Source organism: Poecile atricapillus, chromosome 2, assembly GCF_030490865.1.
Source record: "Poecile atricapillus isolate bPoeAtr1 chromosome 2, bPoeAtr1.hap1, whole genome shotgun sequence".
Lineage (NCBI taxonomy): Eukaryota > Metazoa > Chordata > Aves > Passeriformes > Paridae > Poecile > Poecile atricapillus.
Window position 1 is genome coordinate 2,850,721 of NC_081250.1, and position 24,317 is coordinate 2,875,037.

At 52.3% G+C, this 24,317-nt stretch overlaps 1 protein-coding gene across 2 annotated transcripts; it reads right to left on the minus strand.

Annotated features, from left to right (window-relative positions):
- Nucleotides 1–831: 831 nt before the first annotated feature.
- Nucleotides 832–22,453, minus strand: ZBTB47 (zinc finger and BTB domain containing 47). Of its 2 annotated transcripts, none has more exons than XM_058831206.1 (6): nucleotides 22,097–22,453; nucleotides 10,459–11,826; nucleotides 7,077–7,224; nucleotides 6,440–6,555; nucleotides 5,898–6,042; nucleotides 832–5,083 (listed from the first exon to the last, which is right to left on the minus strand). In XM_058831206.1, the coding sequence occupies exons 1-6, from the start codon at nucleotides 22,097–22,099 to the stop codon at nucleotides 4,716–4,718; spliced, it is 2,148 nt and encodes a 715-aa protein (XP_058687189.1). In that variant the 5' UTR covers nucleotides 22,100–22,453; the 3' UTR covers nucleotides 832–4,715. The 2 variants fall into 2 exon arrangements, with proteins under 2 accessions (XP_058687189.1, XP_058687190.1); XM_058831207.1 differs by lacking the exon at nucleotides 22,097–22,453 and adding an exon at nucleotides 16,110–16,233.
- Nucleotides 22,454–24,317: the final 1,864 nt, after the last annotated feature.

Genomic DNA, 24,317 nt, shown 5'->3' on the forward strand with positions numbered 1-24,317 from the left:
GTAAGAACCGAATTTCTTCTTCTATCCACTCATCACCCTTCCCTGGAAAGCTCTGTTTTTGTTGGCCCCACAACAGTCAAGTTGTCTCACACACACACGCACACACCTCCCACCAAACCCAACACAGAGCCTATACATGCGAAGCGGTGGCAGCAGTCAACATTCCATAGGAAACTCATCCTCCCCGTCTCTGACTGCTCACACAGTTTCCTGAAAAAACCCTTTTAAAAGAAAAGAAAAAAAAAAAAAAAAAGGGGAAGAGAAAGATAAAGCAAAATTAAGGTAACAAAGGAAGTGGTGGAGCTTTTGGTTTTCTTTTATAAAAGACAAATCGTTTATTGATTCAGTCCTTCCACTTGCAACCTCTTTGGTAACAGTCATAACACTTCCAGACTGGGAGAACGCAGTGGAAAGGCCCAGTTCTGACCTCTCACCAATTTCAGAGCTCAGTGAGCCCCAGCGTGCCTTGGTGAGAGGCCAAAAGCAGATTTCAAAGCATGGCCAAGGACCTGGCCTCGAGGGACAACCCAAACCAGCCTCCCTACCGTGACTCGTCGTGCTCGTGGGCAGTGCAGAGAGCAGCCCCAGCACCCCCAGGCAGAAGATGGCTCGGGATGGGGATGTCTGACTGGGAGTTGTACCCTGGGAGGTGGCTTTGATGAACCTCTTGGGACCTCTTGGACATTGGCCAATGGAACCATCGATGAAGCAAGACTCGCCCGTTCCTGCGGTAGACAATGACTTGCCTCAGTTGGCCCCACGGGGATGGACTAATCCAACCATCTCAGCCTCCCCCTCCTCACACCATCCCAAAGAGAGTAACTGCTGTACTTGGAGTTAAAGATAAACATATATTGATTACACATGGTCATAAAAAAAAAAAAAAAAAGTAATTATAATAATAATAATACATTTCCTAGAACATTACTTAAGACGCTTCCGAAAAGCATCCAAGCTTCCCCTCCCCGCCTTCCCTTAATCTATACAGAATAAAGTGCTTCATTTCGTTTGTTCACACTTGTAGAGCCACCAATACACTCTTAACTTGGCATGTTTGGGCAACCGATACTGAATGCCGTAAAATAATACAGAGCCAAACACCAGGCATGAGAAACTAGTTTTGAGGCAAGTGCTTGGGGTTTCATTCATTTCCTTCAAGTTCCATGCTACAGAGGTTGTTCTTATTCCTATTGGTTTTTTTCTCCTTTTTTTTTTAAATTATTGTTTTCTTCCTTTGTAAGTTCAACCCAACTCCCATCGTGGTTCCGTGTCTCTAGGCAGGGCTGCGTGTGGGGAAGCTCTCGCCGTCCGTGTGAACAAAGGGCATCTGTCCGTCTGTCCTTCCCTCCTGACTTCAGGCAAACCAAGAGCCACCTCAGAGGAGTTGTCTAGCAGCGGATGCTCGTCTCTATTGCACTGTCACAGCCGTTCCCACCTGTCCATCCATCCATCCATCCATCCGTCACCTTCCCACCGCGCCAGGGTTATGGCTGTGGTCCAAAGGGCCAGCTGTGCCTCATGGATACGTGAGGCGAACTGGTCTGTGCTACCAGGCTCCTGGGATATAGAAACCAAAAATGACCCTCCCCACATGATTCCCTCCCTCCCCAAAGTTCAAATGAAGGGTGGAGCGTGGGGGGAAAAAGAAATTCCAACCCAGATAGGTCTGGGGTTTAGGTGAGTGGGAAGAGCTGTCAGCTGAACGTTGCGTTACGGCGTATTCAGGAACCGCGTAATGGAAATCAAGCCCCTCTCCACCCTCGCGGTCTGTCAAAGAAGGGATGTGAGAGATTAAGGTGCAAGAGTTTAAAAAAAAAAATTAAAAAAAATTAAAAATAAAACATAAAAAGCTTGAAAACAACGGACCCAAATCTCCTGCCTCCTGCCCTGTCTAACCCCAAGGGGTGCAACAGTGCCGGCCGGGACGGATCCAGGATGGACGAGGCACTGCGGGAGCGACTCGTCTGAGCTCTTAGTATGCGAATGAAAACCAGACATGAAGACACACTGGGGCTGAGTCAGGGTGTAGACAAAAGGGCTCAGAGGCCTTGTAGGACTCCTGGGAACTACCCAGGCCTTGGAGAGGGGAAGGAGCAGCAGGGATCTGGTTCTCCAAAGTGCTGTGTGCATGGTCACATCTCAACATCTCCAAGTGGCTCCACGAGCAGGCTCTCGAAGGGGATCAGACGCAGCTGGGATCAGTCACTGGGTTTTCCGCTGGGCTTTCAGCCTCAAGGAAGTGCTCTCATCTCACAGAGATGTCCAGGGGGGGCAGGTCCTCACTGGGAGAGGATGAACCGGGACAGGAACAGGGAAACCACCTCCAGGTGAGTGGAATAAAGGGAGCACAATGTTGGTGTGGGTGTTTACATGGGGGAAAATTTGTCAGCTGATGGACTTCATCACAGAAGACCAAAAAAGCAAGGCGAGCCCTCCTTGGGGCACAGCGCTCCCATCCTGTCTCAAGGCTGAGTGTGAAGGGAGAGAAGCACAAGGAAGCCCAAGGGGATGGGATCTGGGAGGCAGCAGAGGAGGAGACAGCATTCACCACTCCAACACCTCCACGGGTTTCACTGAATGCTTCTCTAAAGCAAATATCTTCCAGTATGGGTCATGGTCCCTTCAGACAGCCAATGGCCCCAAGAGCCTTCATCCCACACAGGTGTGTTTGAGAAGACTTTGCACTATTCCAATCAGCCCCAGGGTCATGGAGGGGGACTGCAGAGAAGCCTCTGGAAAAGGTCAGTGTTGTGAGGCAGCTCTGCCACAGCAACCTCCTCGTTCTCAGAGCAGATGGAGATGGGGGTGAGCTCACCAGTACTGAGAGCCGTGCTGGGCATCCACAGGATTCCAGCCAACATGAAGATGAAAAGGACTTTGTGGCTCCAAAATGCTAACATCAGTCAGCTTTCCCAAGATGCCAGGCACCACTGGGGCCGCTGTCGGCAGGAGGTCACACCAGTCACCTCAAAGAGCCCTCAGGAGAACAGCAGATGCTCCCCAGTCCTGTCCCCATCAGGGTCCTGCATGTCCCCAGTCAGCAAAGCCCCTGAGCATGTGGCTGAACCCACCCATCTCTGCAGGGACAGCCTCAACGCTGCCCAAGTGCTCTGCTGATTTGGTCCAGGAGATGAAACACCAAGACTTTTCACAGAACCAGATGTGGATCTCTGTCCCCAGCACTCTGCTGTCACCCAGCACAAGCTGCATATGAGAAAAGGCTCCAGCAGCCCACTCAGTGACCTCTTTCCTTCTTACCTACCAACAGTGCTTCCACCACCTCCTCCATGACATGACCCACAGGTGACCTCAACACTGCCTTTAGAAGCACAGGATCAACTGGAACATCCTCCACCTCTTGGCAGACCTTCTCTGCCCTGCTGGGTGCTCTCTGACTCCAAAGGGGACACTTCCCCAGGCAGGGAGCACACAGCCATGGTCAGGATGATGCATGGCACCCTGGGGCAGAGCACAGCAGTGAAACGCCTCAGTGCCCAACAGAAAGGTGACAGCAAAGCCTTCCTCTCCTCCTCAGCATGAAGCCAGCCATATTATTTCTAAGTGAAACCAAAGACCAGCTCAACTTCAACATCTTCAACAAGCACTAAGCAACACCATGGGGCATCGCCAAAACAACCACAGCCCTCGCTGGTCCCCTCTGGTCCCCAGACCAGGACAGGGCAACAGATGCCAGCACCACAAGGAGAAGTGAAGCTTGGGAGAGCAAATGCAGGCAACAAACTGGAGATTGGGACATCATCATCCCCAGGCTGAACACAGTCTTGCTCTAGCTGTGAACCTTGCAGCAGGACCAAGCTGGAGCTCACCCGTCCCTCAGGGGTTTATTCGGATTGTTAAGGCACTATTCTGGGCCGATTCTGCTGAGAAACAGAAGCGTCCTGCTCCTCTGTCCCAGGCTACCCTCCTGCCAGTCCCAAAGGTATCTGAGCTCTCCCAGAAACAGCTCCCTGACTCCAGAGCATCCCCAGGAGCCCAGCTCCTGCTGGGATTAGCAGAAAGGGCACACCAGAACCCAGCTCCCTTAGGGCACCCCAAAACTGAACAGACAGTGAGCTGTTGATGCCTCGAGATGCAAGGTGGGTGTTTGTGCTTTTGCCTGTGGAGGAGGAAAACCTGTTGTGGGGAAGGAAGACGTGTCAAGGGCTGCTAACAAGAGCATGCTAATGGCTTTCCAATGAGGACATCTGCTCGCTCGCCACAGGCCACTGGGGCTGGCAGTGGCGGGCTCCTCTGGTGTGCCCACCTCCCAACCCTGTGGGTGAAGAGCCTGACTTGAAAGACCAGCTTTACAGTACAGGGATTCAAGCACCACTAACTAGAATTCAGCTTAGAAATATTGATGCACCGGCCAGCAAGCTCAAGGCTGGGTCCTGCTCTTCCCAGCCTCACCAACATCCCAGCAGGAAGATGAAACCGGCGTGTGGGAAGATGAAATGGAGAGTGACACCTTTTACCTACACCCTTATGGACAGACGGTGGTTTCCCCCCAACACCCATGCTCCCTGGGGGGGGCTTCCTCCTGCTCCCCCTCTCTGCAGAGAATGACGGGTGAGAAAAAGGATTAAAAACCCAAAACAACCCCAAAATGAGGAGGAAGGGGGGCAGAGAGCAAGCAAAGCCTTGGCTCCCCGGGGGAAAGGCGTTCCCGAAGGGCAGAGCAGTCCGTGCAGGCGCATGGCCAGGGTGAGGGGCACCTAATTGTTGTTTGAATTTATCCTCCCCGCGGGAAACAGGGGAGGGGGTGGTGGTAGGTGAGGAGGAGGAGGGAGGGTCTGTGGAAGAGGATGGAGCAGCGGCAGGGGCAGGGGGGAGACGCCGGGGCCGGGGGGCAGCGGAGCCGGGCTGGTGGCGGGCTGGGGGATGGCCGTGTCCGAAGCCAAGGGGTTGCTGACGCGGAAACATTTCTCCTTGTGGGCTTTGAGCATGTTGGAGAAGCGGAAGCGCTGGCCACAGACATCGCAGGGGTACGGCTTCTCCCCGGTGTGGGTCCGGCGGTGCCGCTTCATGTTGGGGCGGCTGGTGAAGCTCTTCCCACAGATCTCACAGATGTAGGGCTTCTCTCCTGAGGGCAGGAGAAGAGGGGTGAGAAGCTGCTGGTTAGGCCAGGTGTCAGAGACTGGAAAGATTTGATGTCTCGAGACGTTTGGGGGTGTGTGTGTGTGTGCCTTGCTCTCGTGAGGCAGTGAACAGCCCCACATCCCAGCCCTAGAGCCTGTATCCCAGCCTGGCAGTGTCTGTCAATCATGGCACACGGGGAGGCAGTGCTCCACTCTCCCCTAATCCACCTCCTGAGCGGCCAAAAGACCACAAGTCCCAGGTGAGAGAAAGGCCTTGGAGGACCAAGGGGTATTTAAAGCCAAACACCAGGCCATCACATAGGTTCATCTAGACCCTACCTTTGTCTTGGAAGTTCTGTCTGAACCCAGGAGTAGGTAGCTATATATGTACTTTTCTATATCTTTTCTGTCTTTCTTTCTTCTTCTTCTAATTCTCTCTCCTTGGAGTATTTTGAGTACCTTAACATTAAATGTGTTTATAGTTTGCTAAACTGAATGGGCCAAGTTAATGCTGTGAGAAGTGTTTTATGTTGGTTGAATGCTGTACTAAGTCTTTTGCCAATGTTCCCTGATTTTTCTCAAGGTTTGCCAGCAAACGTTTGTGTTGTTTTGACCTCTTGTTGGTATTTCTCCTGTGTGTCCAGCTCAGAGATTATTGTAAGCCCTTCCAAAAGTCTCAAATGAATTTATTGGAGCTTTACCCGTGCCCCCAAAAACCCAATCCTGCCACCCACCCAGAGATGTTACCCCCATCCTATCACTCTTTCCAGGGCGAGCCTGACTGCTGGGATCTGGGACCAGGCAAGGGGGGGGTCTCACCCGTGTGTGTCTTCATGTGCTCATCAAAGTACTGCTTCATGTTGAAGTCCTTTCCACACCACTGGCACATGAACTGCTTGTGGCCGATGTGGATGCTCATGTGGGAGCGCAGCTGGTACTTGTACTGGAAGCGCTCGTTGCAGTTCTGTGGGGGCAAAGAGTTGTTGATGAGCACCCAAAATATCCCCATATTCCCCTCAAATCACCAGCAGCGAAGAAATCCCTTTTTTTCCCTCCAGGAAACCCCCCACAACAAGTTTTTTGGGACATGCCCAGCCAGGTTTGCAGGCTGGATGGGCCTGGGGTGGGTGCAAAGTTCAGGCACTGGGGGACAGATCCTGGCATTGGACAAATTTCATCATAAAGTTGCTGGAGCCCTCAAACCAGGAGATGCTGCAAAGTTTGGAAAAGCACGGGATCATCCCTACAGCTACACCAGCACAAAGCACAGTGGAAGTCCCAAGGAGTGGAAGATCTTTCCTCAGATCAGTTTTTGCCCTTGTCTGAGAGGCTGACAGCCAGGGGGACAGCCAGGACCTTACCTCGCACTTGAAGGGCTTTTCCCCGGAGTGCTGGAGCGAGTGCACCTTGAGGGACATGCTGCGCTTGAAGGACTTCCCGCAGGTCTCGCAGGTGAAGGGCATGTCCTTGGTGTGTGCTGGTGGGGACAGGGGCAGGTCAGGAGCCTCCACACACCTCCACCATCCATCTCCCCACACCCTGGGAGCCGTGGCTCCCAGTGCCCAGCCCCAGCAAACCCAAAGCATCTCTGGAAGATATATGGCATCAAAGTTTCAAGCATTTCCCTTCCAAACCCCCGTTCTTCTGGATCTCTTTGGTGGCTCCAAGGCCCAGGGACCCAACCACCACCGTCACACTGAGTTTGGTTTTAAAAGCCCAGCACTGGTGTGGCCTGGTCCTTTTACACTGGTTACGCTTCAAACCTTCCTCTGATCACTTCTGATCAATAAAATAAATGGGATTCCCAGCACCGAGTCCAAACCCAGCACTGAGCAGACATTCATTCAGCACTGAATATCAGGCCAAATTTCAAGATGGGGATGCGAGAAAGCCCAGCCCTGAGCACCCAGCATGGCAGCAAGAGAAAACACCTTTCATTGTCAAACTGGTGGACCAACACCCCCAACAAGATCTCCCCATGGTGCCTCCCACACTCACCAACCATGTGTTTGCGCACGTGGGCCATGGTGTAGAACTTCTTCTCGCAGATCTCGCAGGAGAACTTCTTCTCTGCATAGCCATGGACGATCTTGTTGTGCTCGTGGAGAGACCAGAGCTTCTTGAACCCCTTCCCACATGTCACGCACTGCAAGGACACAGGAGATGGTCAGGGAAGCAGGGGAAGCAGCTTCATCCATGGAAAGGGAGCATCACTGTGAAAGCTACAGCAGATATCAAAAATGGTAACAACCAGCAAGTCTGATACAGACCTTGTCACTTCAAAACCTCCAAACTTCATATTTCTATCCATGGGATGATCAAGGGACAATGACCTTCCAGGGAAGGATGTGGAATCTCCATCAATGGTGGTATCAGGACTTGGAAAAGCGACAGCTCATGCCCTATTCCCAACTGGGAATTTATTCCTAAGTGAAGATGTTAAATAAAACAATCCCAAACCTCTGTACATTGGAAATTTGCAAAAAACATAAAAATAAAGAGAATCCCAAGCCAGGGCAGTACAACTTCAGTCTTCAGCAGATATTATGGATACTTCAGCACTAAATTTGTTTTCCAAACAGACCTATGACTCCATGATATCCAAAAGGACCAAAATGGACCCAAACCACCTGTCCATCAGCACAAGGAGAACAATTGGACGTGCAAAGTCTTCCCCAAAAAGCTAAGGTAGAGGATCACTTCAGCTCCAACAAATTCATTGTTCCTCTGGAAGTTCCCAGGAAAAGCTCCAACTTCTGTGTGAGACCTCTTGGAGGCACGGGAGACAGTTCAGTGCTCAGGAAAACGCAGGAGAGAGATGTCCACAAAGGAAACCATGCCAGGAGCCAAGGGTCAGCTCCTTCCCCTTTACCTTTCCATGGCTCACATTCCTCTTATCTTATTATCCCTGTCAACAGGGATAAAACCATCCCTTCTCTCCTTGCAGATTTGTTGAGAAAATAATTCACGCCTTGAAGGCATCTTGCAGCAACGTAGCTGAATTGTACTGGTGAACCTGGGGAGGGATTCCTCCACTTCTCCTCCTTCCCAGAGGAACAGATGCTCCTTGATGGGCTTCAACAAAACTTTGCTGTGATACCGTGGAAAACACACCATTATGCTGTGAAGTCACAGTATTTTTCTGTATATATTTATATTTTGGTGTCCCAAAGGAAAAGTTAGGGTCACAGAGCCATTCCCAAGCGTCATCATCTTCATCTTGCCATGCTCAAATGTCAACATAAGTAGTCCTCCAAGTCCTGCTATTCCCAAGTGTTCCATGGACCAGAAGAGCTTTATCTTCATTTTAAGGGATATTTCAGAGCAAATTCAGGACTAGAGCCTGATATCAAACACACATCAATATCCATTTTCTCTACTTAAAATTAAAGAGGCAGGGGAATTTCAAAATGAAAGGGAAAGGGAAAGCAGCAGAGATAGAAAAACCCCCAGGGCTGGGACCAAACACCCTGAAGGGCTGAGCTCTGTGTCCTCACTTACTGCAACAAATCATCACTCAAAAATATGGAAGTAATGTCCAAATGAGGGGGGAAAAAAATGAGGATATAAATTTTTGCAGGTTAAAAGGAAAATCAAACTGAAGCTGGACAAAAAAAGACTTTGAGGGACAACTCAATAAAGCAAAGGATCACTTTTCAGGTGGTAGAGGTAGGGTGCACATTATGGAGATGAGGAATGAACACAGGGAGCAGGATGGTGCTTAAATCCTAAAGCTTTAGGGATGAAATTTGGGAAAAGAACAGGAAAACAAAGCAGCAGACCAAACCAGGAAAAGATGGATAGTCCCTCCATGGATCTGATTAAAATACAAGAAATAAAAGCTATTGTAAGCACAGTGGTGATGAAAAAAATTCCTTTTCCATCCAGACATAATTCCATGGGATGTTGATATAGTTATTAAATATTATCAGAGCAAATGGAGTGGATTTGGCTATTTGTAAAATTAAAAATGCTCAGTTACGTGGGAGACAGTGATCCCTTTTTCCACAGAAGGAGGTCATTACACAGGCAGTTATGGTTCATCCTATTCCAAAATTATCAGGAAAAGGGATAAAAAGGAAGAGGCAAAACAAAAAACAAGGAGGTGACAGCCCCGTGTTATCCACCTGGAAAGCAGATGAAGCTAAATAAACGTTCTGGTAAAACTCCTTTTTATCTGCCTACATTTTATGTTGGGCTCTGAAATAGCCACCACCATGCAGGTATTTGAGCTACACTCATCCATTCTGGGAAAAAGCATCAAAAAAGAGCAACTTCTGCACTGTGAATTTGTTAGGAAGATGCACCAAAGGGTCAGTGACTGCTTCACCTATAAGCCAAGACTGTTCCTGCTTCCATGTTCCCTGCTTTCCAAGATCTGCCTCATTCCCTATTTTGTTTGGGATGCCACCAGTGAAGGGCCCCAATAGCACTTGGGTTGTGTTATCTTCATCAAGGAGAGCTGTGAGATCATTCAAAATCTGGTCGCTGGAGGGAAGGGTGATGGGAGAAGCTCCCCATAAATTGGCATATTTGTAATTATTAGCAGCAGCATCCTGTGAAACAGCTCATCAGGAATGAAGAGACGGGAATTTGGAGGGATCTTCAGGAGCACACGTGTTTGCTGCTCTGAGTGGGTGCCTCCCTATCCCCCCAAACCTGCACTGATTTAACCAAGTCAATTTGCCAACACAGGATCTCATTAGCACAGGGGAAGGCCACATCAAGCCCGAGCTGTGCACGGATGTCAAATGCACTCACAAATTTGCTAATACACACACAAAAAGCACAAAAGACAGATTCAAACCATTTCAACTCCTGTCAGCAAATCTTCAAATTAAGCTAAAATGGGTTCAGCCTGGGTGGGAATGCTGGAGTGTGTCTCTATCAGGGGCTCACAGTGTTTTATCCAGATTAACTGAGTAAACTCAAAAGAAAAATTACTCCTCAAAAATTAACTCTGTTTCCACCCAGCCAGTCAAGGGGAAGCCACAGCCTCCCTGGCACAAATCCTCTGATTCCAGGCCACTGCGGGACCCTCCTGAGTCTGAATACAAGTCATGAGTGAAGGAAGGTTCCCTCCCAACTGCCATGTGCCAACTGCAACATCAATATTTTCTGAGCACGAGCCCATCCCATGGTGCAGCTGGATGGGATGACCTCCATGGTGTCCTCACTGGGATGTCCCACAGTGGTGGGATGCTCCTCCTTTGGTGGGATGTCCTCACCTCGATGGGACATCCATCCACTTTGGTGGGGTATTTCCCCCTTGGTGGGACATCCATCTCTAGTGGGATGCTCCACCCTGGGGTAAGGTATTTCCCCCTTGGTGGGATGTTCACCCTGGTGGGATCCATGCCCTGGATGGATCCATGCTCACCTGGATGTTCTTCTCACAGTCGGTCTGGTGGTGCAGCAGGAGCTCGCTCTCCAGCAGGAAGCGCTTCCCGCACTTGTCGCAGATCTGCATCCGGCTGTGCGTGACGTTCATGTGCTTCTCCAGGTACCAGCGGTTGTTGAAGATCCGGGGACACTTCTTGCACGGATAATGCTGCTTCTCCTCCAGCTTCACCTTCTGGCCCAAGCCGTCTTGTTCCTTCTTTCTCTTCCTTCCCCTCTGGCCTTCTTCTTCCTCCTCTTCCTCCTCCTCTTCCACCTTGGCCATCTCCTGGGACCTGGTTGCCATGGCAGGTTTAGTGGCTTTGGATGCCCGGCTGCCCCTGCGGGGCTGTCCACTCTTTTCCCTTTTCATCTCTGAGGCATCTTCATCGTCATCGTCCTCCTCTTCTGTTGTCTCCTCCAGGTCTTCCTCCTCGCTGCGCTCCTCCTCCTCCTCCTCCCCCACCTCTGCATCCTCCTCCTCTTCCTCCTCCTCCTCCCCTTCCTCATTCTCCTCCTCCCCGTCCTCCTCCGTGTCGCGCCCATCCCCGTCCGGCCGCCCCATCACGGCCGCCTCGCTGGCGGCCACCTTCCCCTCCGTGCCCTTGGAGACGTTGAGGGTCTGGTTGTTGAGGTTCACCTCCACGATGATCTGCTCCCGGTTGTAGGAGCCCTGGCTGTCCAGGTCCTCCTCGGACTCCTCACCCTCCATCTTACACACAGCGCCGGGACCTCCATCCTTCTCCTCCTTGTAGTACTGCTTGGCCGGGCCGGGCGGGAGCGTCCCACTGCCTGTCCCATCCTCCACCCGCACCGAGAAGGGGTCGTTGCCCTCCCGGGCGTAGATTTTGGGGTGGGGGGCGTCCACCTCCTGCTTGATCTCGCAGTAGTAGGGCGGGGGTCCGGCGCAGCCCTCGGCGGGCAGGGCCATGTCGGTGGCCAGGCTGAGCGAGCGGGTGTCCAGCAGGTCCTGGCAGGAGGACGCGATGTTGTTCATCTGCAGCACGGCGGCCGCGTTCAGCACGTCCTGCACATTGCAGGAGTTGACGAGCAGCTTGGAGGTGTAGATGAAGTTGAGGATCTGCTGGAGGCCCTGCGAGGTGAGGGCCTCCAGAGAGAGCTCCACGCGCTGCAGCTGCTTGTTCTGGGTGAAGAGGGAGTGGAAGAACTGGCTGTAGGCTGCCAGGACCCCCTTGTGCGCCGGGAAGATGCTCTTGTGCTGCACCAGCACGATGTCCACGTCGCACAGGTCCGGCTGAAAGAGGCGCTGCTCGTTCAGTCTGTCCATCAAACACGTGAAGTGGAGGGCTACATCCTCCACCAGGGAGTACTCAGCCGAAGGGTAGTCAGTCGTTTTTTCGACTATCAGCTGTAGGGAGGAAAAAAGTAAAATCATTCAGGGCTCTTTCTCCCAAAAAAACCCTTCTGGCCGTGCCATTCGTCCCTGTCCATGCACTCTCAAGTCAGAGATGCCACCTGAGAAGCCCTACTGCCTGCCCCAGCTTGGAGATGCCAACCAAAACGTTCCATCACCAGCCCCAGCTTGGAGATACCAGCCAAGAAACTCCATCACCAGCCCCAGCTTGGACATGTCAACCAAAATACTCCACCAACAGCCCCAGCTTGAAGACACCAACCAGGAAGTTCCATCACCAACTTGAGTCCAGGAGACTCAACCAAGGAGTGAAAGGGCAGGTCAGGGCCACATGAGCTCCCACTGATATCCCTTCAGGGTGGGTAGGAGGCACCATGGCCACCAAGGAGGTCCAAAGCCAGGCTCAGGTGTCCACACTCACTCAGAGATGTCACAGAGGAGAGGGGATGCCTTGACCTCTTGAACCAGATGCAGATACAGGTGGATATTTGCCCCAAGCAGGAAGCCAGTTTTAGGCACCTGCTGAGATTTAATCCCCTAATAAAAGGAAATCAGGGTTTTTTAGCTCCCAGATTCTGCAGATAATTACATGAAGCCAAATATCCTCTGATATTTCTGAATTACGCCGCGTGCTCTCGCTCATGACAGCAGCTCACTCACAGCTGGATTCATTGGGATGATTTATGCACTTTTTAATGCTCATTTTCCATTGTCTGGGGTAAGGCACTACCTGGAAAAATTCAGATCAGGGAGCAGCACCCCCAGGCTGGGAAATGCTGTGACTGCCAACCCTCCCCAGGCTGTTTTCTGGGTATTTAATCCAACTCCCACGTATTACACATGGTCCAGACCATCCCTGCTGTTCTCCTGGTCATACCTGAGCCGCAGGATGAGTCTGCCTGCTCCATCCCAAATCCAGGGGATATCCCACACCCTAAATCCTGTGTCCTGTATTAAAAGAAGGTGGGACACAGCCTTTCCCTCTGCTTCCTTAGCTGAATACACAAATCCTGGATGGAGACAAATCCAGACCCCATAATTCCCTCTTTCCTGACCCTCCTAGGATGTGGCCAAGGACATGGTGCAGAGCTGTGGCAGAGAGAGAGGGTCCAACCTGCCAGGTTTATCCTGCACCTCCTCCTCCAAAAAGAGTTTTTCAGCTCCCATTTTTTTGCTGGAACAAATGGCAGCTCTTGATCAACACACAAATTCCAGCAAGACATGTTCTGTTTGTCTTTTTTTTTTGTTGGTTTTTTTTTTTTTTTTCCTGGTGAGCCAAAGGCAAAAGCACACACAGACAAAAATGTTGAAATAATAAAAAAGGGTGTTTTCTTCTCTGTTTTCCCAACAAGCAAAAAAACTCTTCCCCCTCCCTGCCAAAATTTTTCATTTTCATTGGATTTCTGCTCCAAAACCAACCCATCCAACCAATTGGGATCTCAGCTTTGCATGGTCCTGATAGCCCTGGAGAGCCCCAGCAAGTGCTGGCACCCAGGGAAAACATGGAAAAACCAGTTCTGCTCCAAATTCTTGGCTCTGCAGCCTGGAGTGGGGCAAAGAGGTAGGAAAAGGGTTGGGTGTTTATATATTTTTATATACTTTTTAAAATTTATATATATTTAATAAATTCAATATTTTACACATTTATGCTTATATATAGTTAAATTACTTATATACAAAAATATATGAATATATAAATGCATTAACATTCCTTATATATGTATTTGTTACAAAATGCTGCATCCCAGCTGGAACATCCATCCACCCCACCATTTTCTGAGCCTCTCGCCACTGCCAAGAACATTTTGATGAGATCTTGGATGGTTCAGCCCTCCCAAGACATGTAGAAAATAATTAAGGATATAATAAATATCAAAAACTGGAGAGACAGCAGGAATTCAGCAGAGCAGTTTGCTGTTTGCCAGGTTCTCTCTTGGAAAAAAACAACTCCTAAACTCAGGTTTTTCCTCCGGGGATCCGTCCCACCTCATTCCCCATTTAGGATACCCCAAGCTTGAGACGCGGAGGAATGGGTGCAAAACAGAGGAAAATGGGTCTGTGGGGCGGCATGGCCCAGCCTGGAAAACAAAAGCTGTGGTTTTTTACTCGCCCTCCGGATGGAGGATTTTTGGCTAAAGGGGCTGATCCCTCACCCAGCGCCGGTCCTTGCCAGGCAGCTCTAATCAGTCCCAGCAGCGGCGAGGACAATGCGTGTCTTGGCCGCGTCCCGCCGGTGACTTCAGCCCGGCCTTGTCAGCGGGAGCCTTTTGCTCTTTATTGCTCTCAGATGCTTTTCGTGAGCTTGCCCGGAGCCAGAGCCCCGGCCGAGACAAGAGGCGCCTGCCGGGGTGAGATCCCGAGAAAAACCCCAAATCGCCCCAAAATGCCCCTCCGGCAGCGCCCATCCCTGCAGCTCTGTTGGAGAGGAGAAGCCTGACTAATGGGGATTAATGGGAGGGTTAAATCCGGTGCTCTTCCTCTGGGAAAACGCAAATATTTGAAATATATATCCCTTTTGATATTTCTTGTATTAAAAATACATACTTAAAAAAAAAAAAAAAAGAAGAAAAGAATCACGAGTTTTTCTCTTTTCCAGCATCACCACCCTGCCCCTCTGGCTCTGTTTAGTGCCAGGAGCAGGTCACCCATCCCATGGCCATCCCCTGGGCATGCACTGCATCCACTAAACCGGGGTCAAACCTAAACCTGCGGGGCCCCACCACACACTGCCAACCTCTAAGCGAGGTTCTGGCGTCACCAGCGCAGAAAAAAATCCCCCAACAATTATTAGAAAGCAGCGTGGCCATGAATTCCGCACCCCGAGGGGCCGGCGGCGCCTGCAGCCAGCCCTCCCCGCCCTGACGCTGCCCTCCAGCTCTATTTTAAGAGTTTTCACATGATGCTGCCAAAATCCCATCCCAAAACAGCTGCTGGGGCAAGAGGACGGCCAGAGGATGGGGAGGATGCTCGGGGCAGGGGATGGGCGTGGGATGAGCCCCGAAGGCAGGGGATGGAAGGAAGGGATGAGTAAGGAATGGAGGTGGAAGGAGATGCTGATGTTCAGTGGAGCAGGGCAGCCTCTCTCCAGCCAAACCACCAAAAATCCCACTGCAGGAAAGGTGGAGCCCAAGCTCCATTTCCACCTGCACCCCGCCACGTGCCTCAGTTTCCCCAAACAGCCCCACCAACACCTGACCACCTGCCCCAAGAGGTGCTTGCTGCTGGCTTTAAATCAAGGTACTACGACAGAATGCACTTACTCTCAGCAACTGTGGAGAACGAGATCTCTAAACCTTCCTGCAGCTCTGAACCCCCCCCAAGGACCAGAAGGTTGGGCCACTCTGGATATTTTTAAATACTCAAATCCACAGTTCCCCAGAAGACCATCTCTGACCTTCACCAGCCTCTCATTTATTTAATTAATTGTTTATTCCTTTCTAGCGCCCTCATCACCACAGCATCAAGGACCATGGGTAATTCTTACCCACATAAGCACAAGGACAGGGGGTGTTAGGGCATAAAATTCACATTTAAGTGGTGACAAGGCCAGCTGCCTGTGAACCACTTTCCATTCAGCACAAAATTTGGGGATTTCTTTAAATTTTTCACCCTCAAGATGTACCAAAAAAAAAAAAAAAAAAAAAAGCAATCTGGTTTTCTGTATCATTTCCAACCACCAAAGCATTCATAGTTGACCTTCAGTATTAAATTGCATTAAAGAAAAGTGCTTTAATAAGGAGCTAAATACAATGTCAGCACTTGCTCCTCAAAAAAAAAAAAAAAAAAGAAGTCCCCCATGCCCTCTTCTCAATTTGGACATTGCTGCACTTCAGGACAAAAGAGCTGGGCTGGAACTATTTAATGTCAAAACTTGACTTTTGCTAAAGAAAGAAATAACATTAAACCCCCGTTTTTACAGATTAGTTCGGATGACACAAAGGGGCATCGTTACAAATCCCAAACACTCGCGCTTTCGGTTTTAATCCTCGGCCTCCTACAACTTGCCCTCTGCCTTCCACACCCTCTCATGAAACCTTCAGCCTTTTCTCCCTAGTTTTGAGGCCATTATAAGATTTTTTTTATTTATTTTTTTTAAATGATGTGACGCTCGTATCTTCCCGCAGCTCCCCAAACCAGGACACACCGAGACGAAGCCGCCCCAGGACAAGCAGCTCTGCCTGGACCGTGCACATCCCATCGCCAACCCAACCATTCCTGGTGCGTGGAAACCTGGCAGAGGGATCCAGCCCATCCCAAAGCTCCCACCCCCTGCCTACCTTCACCTCTGCCGTCCCCTCCCTCCCCGGGGAGCGCTCCGTGGGTGCTTTCGGCACGGGACCGCGCCGGGGGTGGGCTCCGCTCGCTCCTCCGACGGGTGTTTCTATTTAATTAGGAGAGGGTTGTCCGGAAAAACAAGCAGGAAGGGAAAACAATAGCCCGGGCGCAGCCCCGCCTGGCGAGGCGCCGGCCCGCACGGTCCCGAGCGCGCACCGGCGGCATCCTGCCCGCCGGGATGTGCGGGCACCGGCCCCGCTCCCCAGGCCTCAGGGATGCTGCCCACACCGTCCCAAGTGCTGATTTCCCCCTCTCTCTCTCGTCCCAGGGTGCCCAAAGCAGAGCCATGTGCAGCTACAGCCAGAGCAGGCGCGGGGAAGGGGTTCAGCGATGCCCCCTGAGCCCGTCTCATCCCGGGGTGTTGGACACCCCAAAAAACATCTCCCAGTCTCTGCTGGGTGAAGAAGAGTATTAACCCAGCCGTGGGACAGTCAGATGTTTCCCAGGCTTTTTTTTTTTCCCCTTCCCTTTGGTTGTTCCTATTTTTTTTTTAATGATATCCAGGGTTTACAGGCTTTGGCTCAGGGATGCTTTTCCCAGGAAGTTGGTAGCAGCACCAGGCACAGCAGTGCAAAGGAACAGGGACAACTCCTGCCCCCATCCTTGTCTCCCTGCAACCAAGAGGGCACATTTGCAAAGGGGAAAATGTTCATTTGGGGTTTTTTTGGAAGCTCCATGGCCACCAGCAGCGTGGGGAGAGGAGCAGAATGAGGGGATGAGCAACACAAAGCTTCATCCACTGGGAGCAGGCACTGCCTTCCCAACAGCACAGCCCACAGAGGGTTAATGGCTTCGTGGTTTTTTATTTCGCTCGTATTTTTAAATTTTTTTAAACCCTACCAGGGTGCTTTTCTCCTTTCCTTCTGCACACAGAGCTGCAAGGCCACTGCGACACTTTCTAGGATGGATGGATCAACCCCACATCCCCAAATTGTACCAGTGAGGTGATGCTGCTTCTGGGGGATGCCACCACCGTGATGGCATCGAGGACACTGTCCCTCTGTCCCACCAGGGGTGACAGTGAGGGCAGTGCCAAGCCCTGGGAGTCCATCCTGACATGTGGGAGGTCGAGCACCGTCCCCTGCTCAGACACAGCCTCTGCTGCAAAAATACAGAGGCTTCAGCAACGCCACATTATTTTCATCCCAGGACAAATCCCAACCCCTCCAAAAGAGCAGAGGCACCAAAATCTGGATGGATGCAGCTTTCTGTGTGTCCCTGTCCCCTCGGTCAGGGCTGAAAGGGGTGCAGCTCAGTCAGGTCCAACACGTGGTGCAAAAGCTCTGCAGGAGATTCCAGAGGCACACAAAGCCAGGTTCGGGGTTAAATCCTGAAGGGATGCTGACGGATTTCAGCAGAGCTGGCACGGCCCTGGCAAACACTGAGGGCAGCCAGAACAGCCAGGCCATGGGGGCCTGGCACAGCCAGTGACACCCGGCTGAGGGGGATGTCCTCGAGCCACAGCACTGGGATGGGATGGGATCAGTGGGATGGGATGGGATCAGTGGGATGGGATCAGTGGGATGGGATGGGATCAGTGGGATGGGATCAGTGGGATGGGATGGGATCAGTGGGATGGGATGGGATCAGTGGGATGGGATCAGTGGGATGGGATCAGTGGGATGGGATGGGATCAGTGGGATGGGATGGGATCAGTGGGATGGGATCAGTGGGATGGGATCAGTGGGATGGGATGGGATCAGTGGGATGGGATGGGATCAGTGGGATGGGATGGGATCAGTGGGATGGGATCAGTGGGATGGGATGGGATCAGTGGGATGGGATGGGATCAGTGGGATGGGATCAGTGGGATGGGATCAGTGGGATGGGATCAGTGGGATGGGATGGGATCAGTGGGATGGGATGGGATCAGTGGGATGGGATGCTGCCCTCCACCTGCGGGATGCAGGATTGCCCACAGAGTCACTGCCTGGGTGGAAGAGCCTGGGGGACACGCACACACACGCAAAGCCACTGTCCCCCTCCCTCCCCTGCCCGAGAAAAACAAGCAGAGGGAAGACTGAGGGAGGAAACGAGGACAAAACCCAAGGCTGACCTCCCCAGCCGGGCTGTCGGCCAAGCGGCTGCGCCAGGGGCCAGCTCCGGACCACTGCCCAGCCCAGAGCACTGCACAAGGCTGAGGAGGAGGCATCAGAGCCCCCCATCGCTCACAGGATCCCCCCCAGAAACCCCAAATTCAGGGCTGGGAGCAGGGACAGGTGCAGGAGCAGGGACAGGTGCAGGAGCAGGGATGGGTGCAGGAGCAGGGACGGGTGCAGCAGAGCAGCCACCACATCACTTGTGCAGAGCCTGAAGGCATCACAACCCCAAACCACCCCACTGCCATGTGCAGCCAGGCTGGGAAGGGCCGGGATCCATGGAGGGAGAGAGGGAGGGATGGAGGGATGGATGGAGGGATGGATGGAGGGATGATGGAGGGATGATGGAGGGATGATGGAGGGATGATGGAGGGATGATGGAGGGATGATGGAGGGATGATGGAGGGATGATGGACGGATGATGGAGGGATGATGGAGGGATGATGGAGGGATGGATGGAGGGATGATGGAGGCATGGAGCCTCCTCCCAAGTGCTGTTGAATGAGGTTTCCATCAAAGGGCACCATCCCCTGCCTGGCACCACAGTGCCCATCCCTGGGGCAACCACCACGACCTTCCAGGTGGATCAACAGCGTGGTGGGATGTGGCACCTCCAGGGTTTGTCCCACACTCAGGCCTCAGTAAACCCTAAACCCATTTCCTGACCCAACCACAAACTTGCCAGAGAGATCCAAGACTGAAGCTGTCCCAACATCCTGGGCAGGATTTTCCATCCCAGAGCATTCTCTCCAAGCCCTGGCTCTGACCCCAGGGATGGTCCCCATCTCCTGCTCCATCCTAAATCCAGCCTTGACCGGGGCTTTTTGGGAAGCACCAGCCATGCTCCTCTAATCTTTAGGTTAGATGGAATGTTTCCTGGATGGAACCCTAAAGATTTTCTTGTTCCAACTTCCCTGCCATGGGCCATCTTCCTTTAGATCCAGCTTCCCAGATCAAGGATCTGGATGCACCACTAACACTTTCAGCATTTTTATGAACATTCATTATTTTTATCCTTATCACAATTTTTCCCGAAGCTCGGGGAGCAGGGCTTTAACTCAGACAGGGTGTCAGCAGCCCTGGCTCCAGGCAAAAGATGTAATCATAAAAATAATAATAAAAAATGACAGTTTATTGTAATTAAACCTTCTACCCATCACATCTGTGCCACCATGGCCAGACTTTCCCCATATCCAAAGGCATCCCAGTTTTCATCATTAGGAGAGGTGGATGAGGGGACAGCAGCCTCAGAGGACATGGGGACAAGTCCTCAGGTGTCCCCATGCAGGAAACCCAATGGGGCCATCCCTGCACTACACAAATCACTCCAACAACACATTTCCCTTCGAAATGAGGAAAAATCAGGGGCAGGAGGCACAGAACCTGACCCCGAGCTCATCCTGCCCACCAACATCCACTCCCCCAGTTTTACAGGGACCCATGGATGTCAGGGGACATCTAGGATGCAAACCACACAGAGGATCTGGATATCCACATTTTTGGGTCCAAGTAAAAGTGGCAGCAAATAAAAAACTTCATCCCTTGCTCTTCCTGGAGAGTCACTTTGTCATGGCCATCACCGGGTCCCCTGTATAAAGGCACAAATGCAGCAACGTGGGAGAGCCCTCAGTTTTCTCCTCCAGCTGGAGGGAGAACGGGAAAATCAGCAATTCCCCCAAAACCTTCAAAGACCCTCTGACATTTTGACACATTCAGTTCATCCGCAAAAGGTTTGGGTTTTTGGTTTGGTTTTTTTTTTTTTCCCACCCCTACCCTCCCCCCCCTTATTTTTCCTCCAGCAGAAAAATCTGCATCTTAAAAATAACCAATATTTAATTAACTCGCGGGCAACCGACCTCCCGTTTTTCTCCCTCCCTTTTCCAAAGGATCCGTCTCCAAAGGCGGCAGCGGGTTATTTTTGTGGAGGGGGTGACAATGTCTCTGCTCCAGACGCGAGACAGGAACACAGGGCCGCTTATCTCGCCTGCTGATAACCCAACGCTCCGTTAATTCCTTCCGGGGAGAACAAAGCTCCGCCGTCATTCCAAGTCATTCCAAGCCCAGGTGGCAAAGGGGACCCTCCGGCCACCCTGGGAAAAGCCCCCGGAGCGGTGCTGAGCCCAGCCAGCATCCTCAGGGAAACTCTGCGCTTGGAGGCAGAATGTTTGCACCCAGCAAAATTTCACCACAGATCCAAGGGAAAAGAAAAAAAAAAATAAAAAAATTAAAAAATAATAAATCCCTTAGTGTCTTTCCAAGGAGGAATTTTGCTTTGTAAAGCAAATCTTCCTCTGGTTTTTGCCGAGGCAGGGTGTGGAAGGAAGGTTGAATTCCCAACTTTTACCCGTTTTGCTGGCGGGGCTGCTCGCTTGGGTGGGCTCTGGGTATCTCCAGCTCCACCTCAGGGCATGAGACGCTCCCCAAAACACCCCGGGGTGGTCCCCCCGCTCCCTCAGCATCTCCTCTGGGAAGGGAAGGGATGCAGGGGCGGTTTCAGCCGGGATTTCACCCAGAAGGAATTTCACAGGCCGAGTGTGACTGCCCAGCGTGACCCCAAACCCAATCCCGACCAGTTTCACCCCAGTATCGCGGTCGGGGGGTGCCGAGCCCCATCCCACCATCCCATCCATCATCATTCCCTTATTTTCCCAAGCTTGCACTTTCTTCCCCTTTCCAAAAATCCACTCGGCCGCTTCCCGGGGCTTTAGGACGGGCACGGAGCCAGCGCTGGGGCAGCCACAACCCCGCACTTTTAGGGATGGGGGAGGCTCCGAGGTACCGGGAACCGCGATCCCGAGGTCACGGCACATCCCAGGGGGATTTCCCGTGGATCTTCCCAGCTCAGGCCTGCCCTCCACAACTCCAGCTAACCCCCCCAAAAAAAACTCCACCGGCCGACAAAATAGGTCACTGCTGCAGGCGAGAGCGCCAGCTCTGGTGGTATTATTATTATTATTATTATTATTATTATTATTATTATTATTATTATTATTATTATTATTATTTAAGAGCAGGACTGGAAAATCCCGTTCCCCACCCGGAGAGGGGGGGATGCTGCTCCCTCCCTGCAGCCTCGCTCCTCGGGGATGTTGGGGAGCGCCCAAGACCCCCCAGACCCCCTGGAAAAGGGGGCCCAGGACGGGAAGCAGCCGTGGCGGGGGGGTGGGAAGGCGGGCAGGAATTGGCAAAAGGATGGAGTCATCCGGGGAATGGGAATGGCCGAGGAAGCGGCAGCTCTTGCGCCCCCCCCCCTCCAACAAATCCTCTGGCCTGGGGGCTCCAAAAGTGTGTGCGTCCCCCAAAATCCTCCCAGCGAGCCCCGAGCTGGGCTGGGGTCCTCCCAAGGCGGGGGTCAGACCCCTCCTCACGGCCCTTCTGCACCCCCATCCCCCTCTAAGGCACCCCCAAAGGAGAGGGGGGGGCGCGTTTTTAATGCCATTTTCACCAAACACAGCCCATTTTCACCTTGCAGGAGGGGGCACCCCCATGCAGCCCCCCCAGCAGAGCAGCACCGAGCCCAAACCCGGCCGGGCCGCGCTTTTTGTAGCCCATTTCACCTCCCCCAAAAATAATAAAAATAAAAATCCACGGCACCCCCCCCCCCCACCCTCCCACGCGTGGATGCAGCATCGCCCATGCAGCCTCCCCCTCCCGCATCCACCTCCGCCGCCCTGGCCGCGATTTGGGCAAGTTTCGAGGCCTTTGGGAAGTCGGCAAAGCCCCGGGAGCGCGAGGAAGCGACGGAGGAAGGAAGGGGAAGGGAGAGGGGAAAAATAAAAGCGAGGAGAAAAGGGAGAAGCAGAAGGGAAGGGGGGGAGTTCAGGCTCTACCATTTTGATGCAAAGGTCTCCGCGCTGAGGAGTCCCGGTCCTCCTCCGCTGGCCTGGGGTTTGTGCTCTCCATGAAAAAAACAAGGATTTGGTGGGTTGGGTGGGTTGCTGGTTTGGTGGCTTTTTTTTTTTTTTTTCTTTTTGTTTTTCTTTTGGCTGCCTTATTTCTGCTTTTTTTTTCCTTTTTTTTTTCGCCTTTTGGAGGAGGAGGGGGGGGAAAGGAAATCACCGCGCCAGCTCTGCTTGCATCCCCTTCCCTCTTTTCCTTTTTCCCCCCGGTATTTCCCTTTTTATATTTTTCCTCTCCCCCTCTCTTATCTTGTTCTTTTTTTTTTTTTTTCCGTTTCCCTTTTTTTTTTTTTTCCAAATTTTTTTTTTTTTTTCCTTCTTAATGTATTCCTCTCCTCCTCCTCCTCCTCCTCTTCACCTCATCCTGCCCATCGCCATGTTCGCCCCTTTTGGGAAGCCGGAGGAATGCGGAGCGGCGGCGGCTCCGGCTGCCAAGAGCCGCGGGGCCGCTGATTGGAGCCGCCGCATCAGCTGGGGCCGCGGCTGCCCCTTTAAAGCGACAGCAGCCACCGCCACCCCCAAGGGGACACCCCCCTGTCCCCGCACCCCATCCCCTCCGCTACAGCCGCCCCTTGCAGCGCAGCATCCCCCGGGAGCGTCCCCTGGCATCCCGCTGGGGAGGGGAAACTGAGGCACGCACGGCCCCTGCCCAACCTCATCAAAGCACCCCGAGGGTTTGGTTTTTTTTTTTTTTTTTGAGGTAAAGCCTCGCTTTACTCGTGGAGTAACGTCCATTCCCCTTTCCCCATAAAATGGGGTTTTTGGGGTGTTTTCCTGCTGTTTGGATGAAATGGGGACGCCCCGCCTGGATGTGTTTAAGGCACATTTGGAGCGTTAATTGGGAGCATCCTCTGGATCCCGCTGTGGCGGGGGAAACTGAGGCACAAACGCCTTACCCCCTCCCCAAACCCAGTGAAAAGACCCCCAAGGCTTTTTGGGGCATAAAGCCTCAGTTTGGGGTGTCATGGAGCAACAGTGATTTACTGAAAATGGGGTTTTTGGGCTGTTCTCCCACTGTTTGGAGGAAATGGGGATCCCCCAGCTGGATGTGTTTAAGGCAGATTTGGGTTTTGGGAGCAGCCTCTGGATCCCGCTGTGGCAGGGGAAACTGAGGCACACATCCCTCATCCCCCTCTCCAAACCCAGTAAAAAGACCCCATGGCATTTTGGGGAATAAAACCTCAGTTTGGGTTGTAGTAGAATAAGGTTGGTTTATTTAAAAGTGGGATTTTGGGGTGTTCTCCTGCTGTTTGGAGGGAATGAGGATCCTCCACTGGGAAAGTGTTCAAGATATATTTGGTTATTGGGAACACCCTCTGGATCTTGCTGTGGAGGGGGAAACTGAGGCACACAACCCCTCACTCCCTCCCAAAGCCCAAAAATAAGGCCTCAAGTTTTTTTGGAGCTTAAAACCCCAATTTGGGGCATCAAGAGGCAATATAAATTATTACAAAAGGTGGGGTTTGGGCACGTTTCTCCCACTGTTCAGAGGAAATGGGGATTCCCCACTGGGATGGTGTTTAAGGAACATTTCCCTTCAGGAGAGGGGTCCCCCAAACCCCCTCAAGGCCTGGGATAGGGCCTGTGGGACACAGCCAGCCTCCAGCCCCCTCCAAAATAAAGCAAAGCTTCATTATTTCACCCCCAGCTCTGCTTGGCTCTCCCTGATGCTGAGTGAGGATGGATTTTATCATCCCAACACCCCCAGCCTCATCCAGGAGCTGGCTACCCCGAAATCCTCGCTCTGGGGACGGAGGGGGCAAAGCTGGAGCAGTTCCAGGTGTCCGTGGAGGCTCTGTGCAGAGTCCCACACCTCCAGCACCGGGACAGGCTCTGCCCCCTGGCAGGAAAAGCCCCAGGAGGTGCCCAAAGAGGCTCCTCGGGATGGTGACCACCCCCAAAACCCATTCCTGCCCCCAACCCTCCTGCAGACACCACCCAGAACATCAGGGGCACCCCCTTCCAGCACGCTAAAAGCAGAGCAGCACAACAGCTCTGAAGGGCACTGGGGGCACCCCCAGAACCCCGGGGGTTTTCATCCCAGCCCCCCTGGCTCCCCCAGCCCCTCCCAGCCGCAGACATCCATCCATGTGCTAATATCTTGCACTTGTTTAGTCTCAGCCCCGCTTGCTGTGCGCGGTAACTTCTTCCA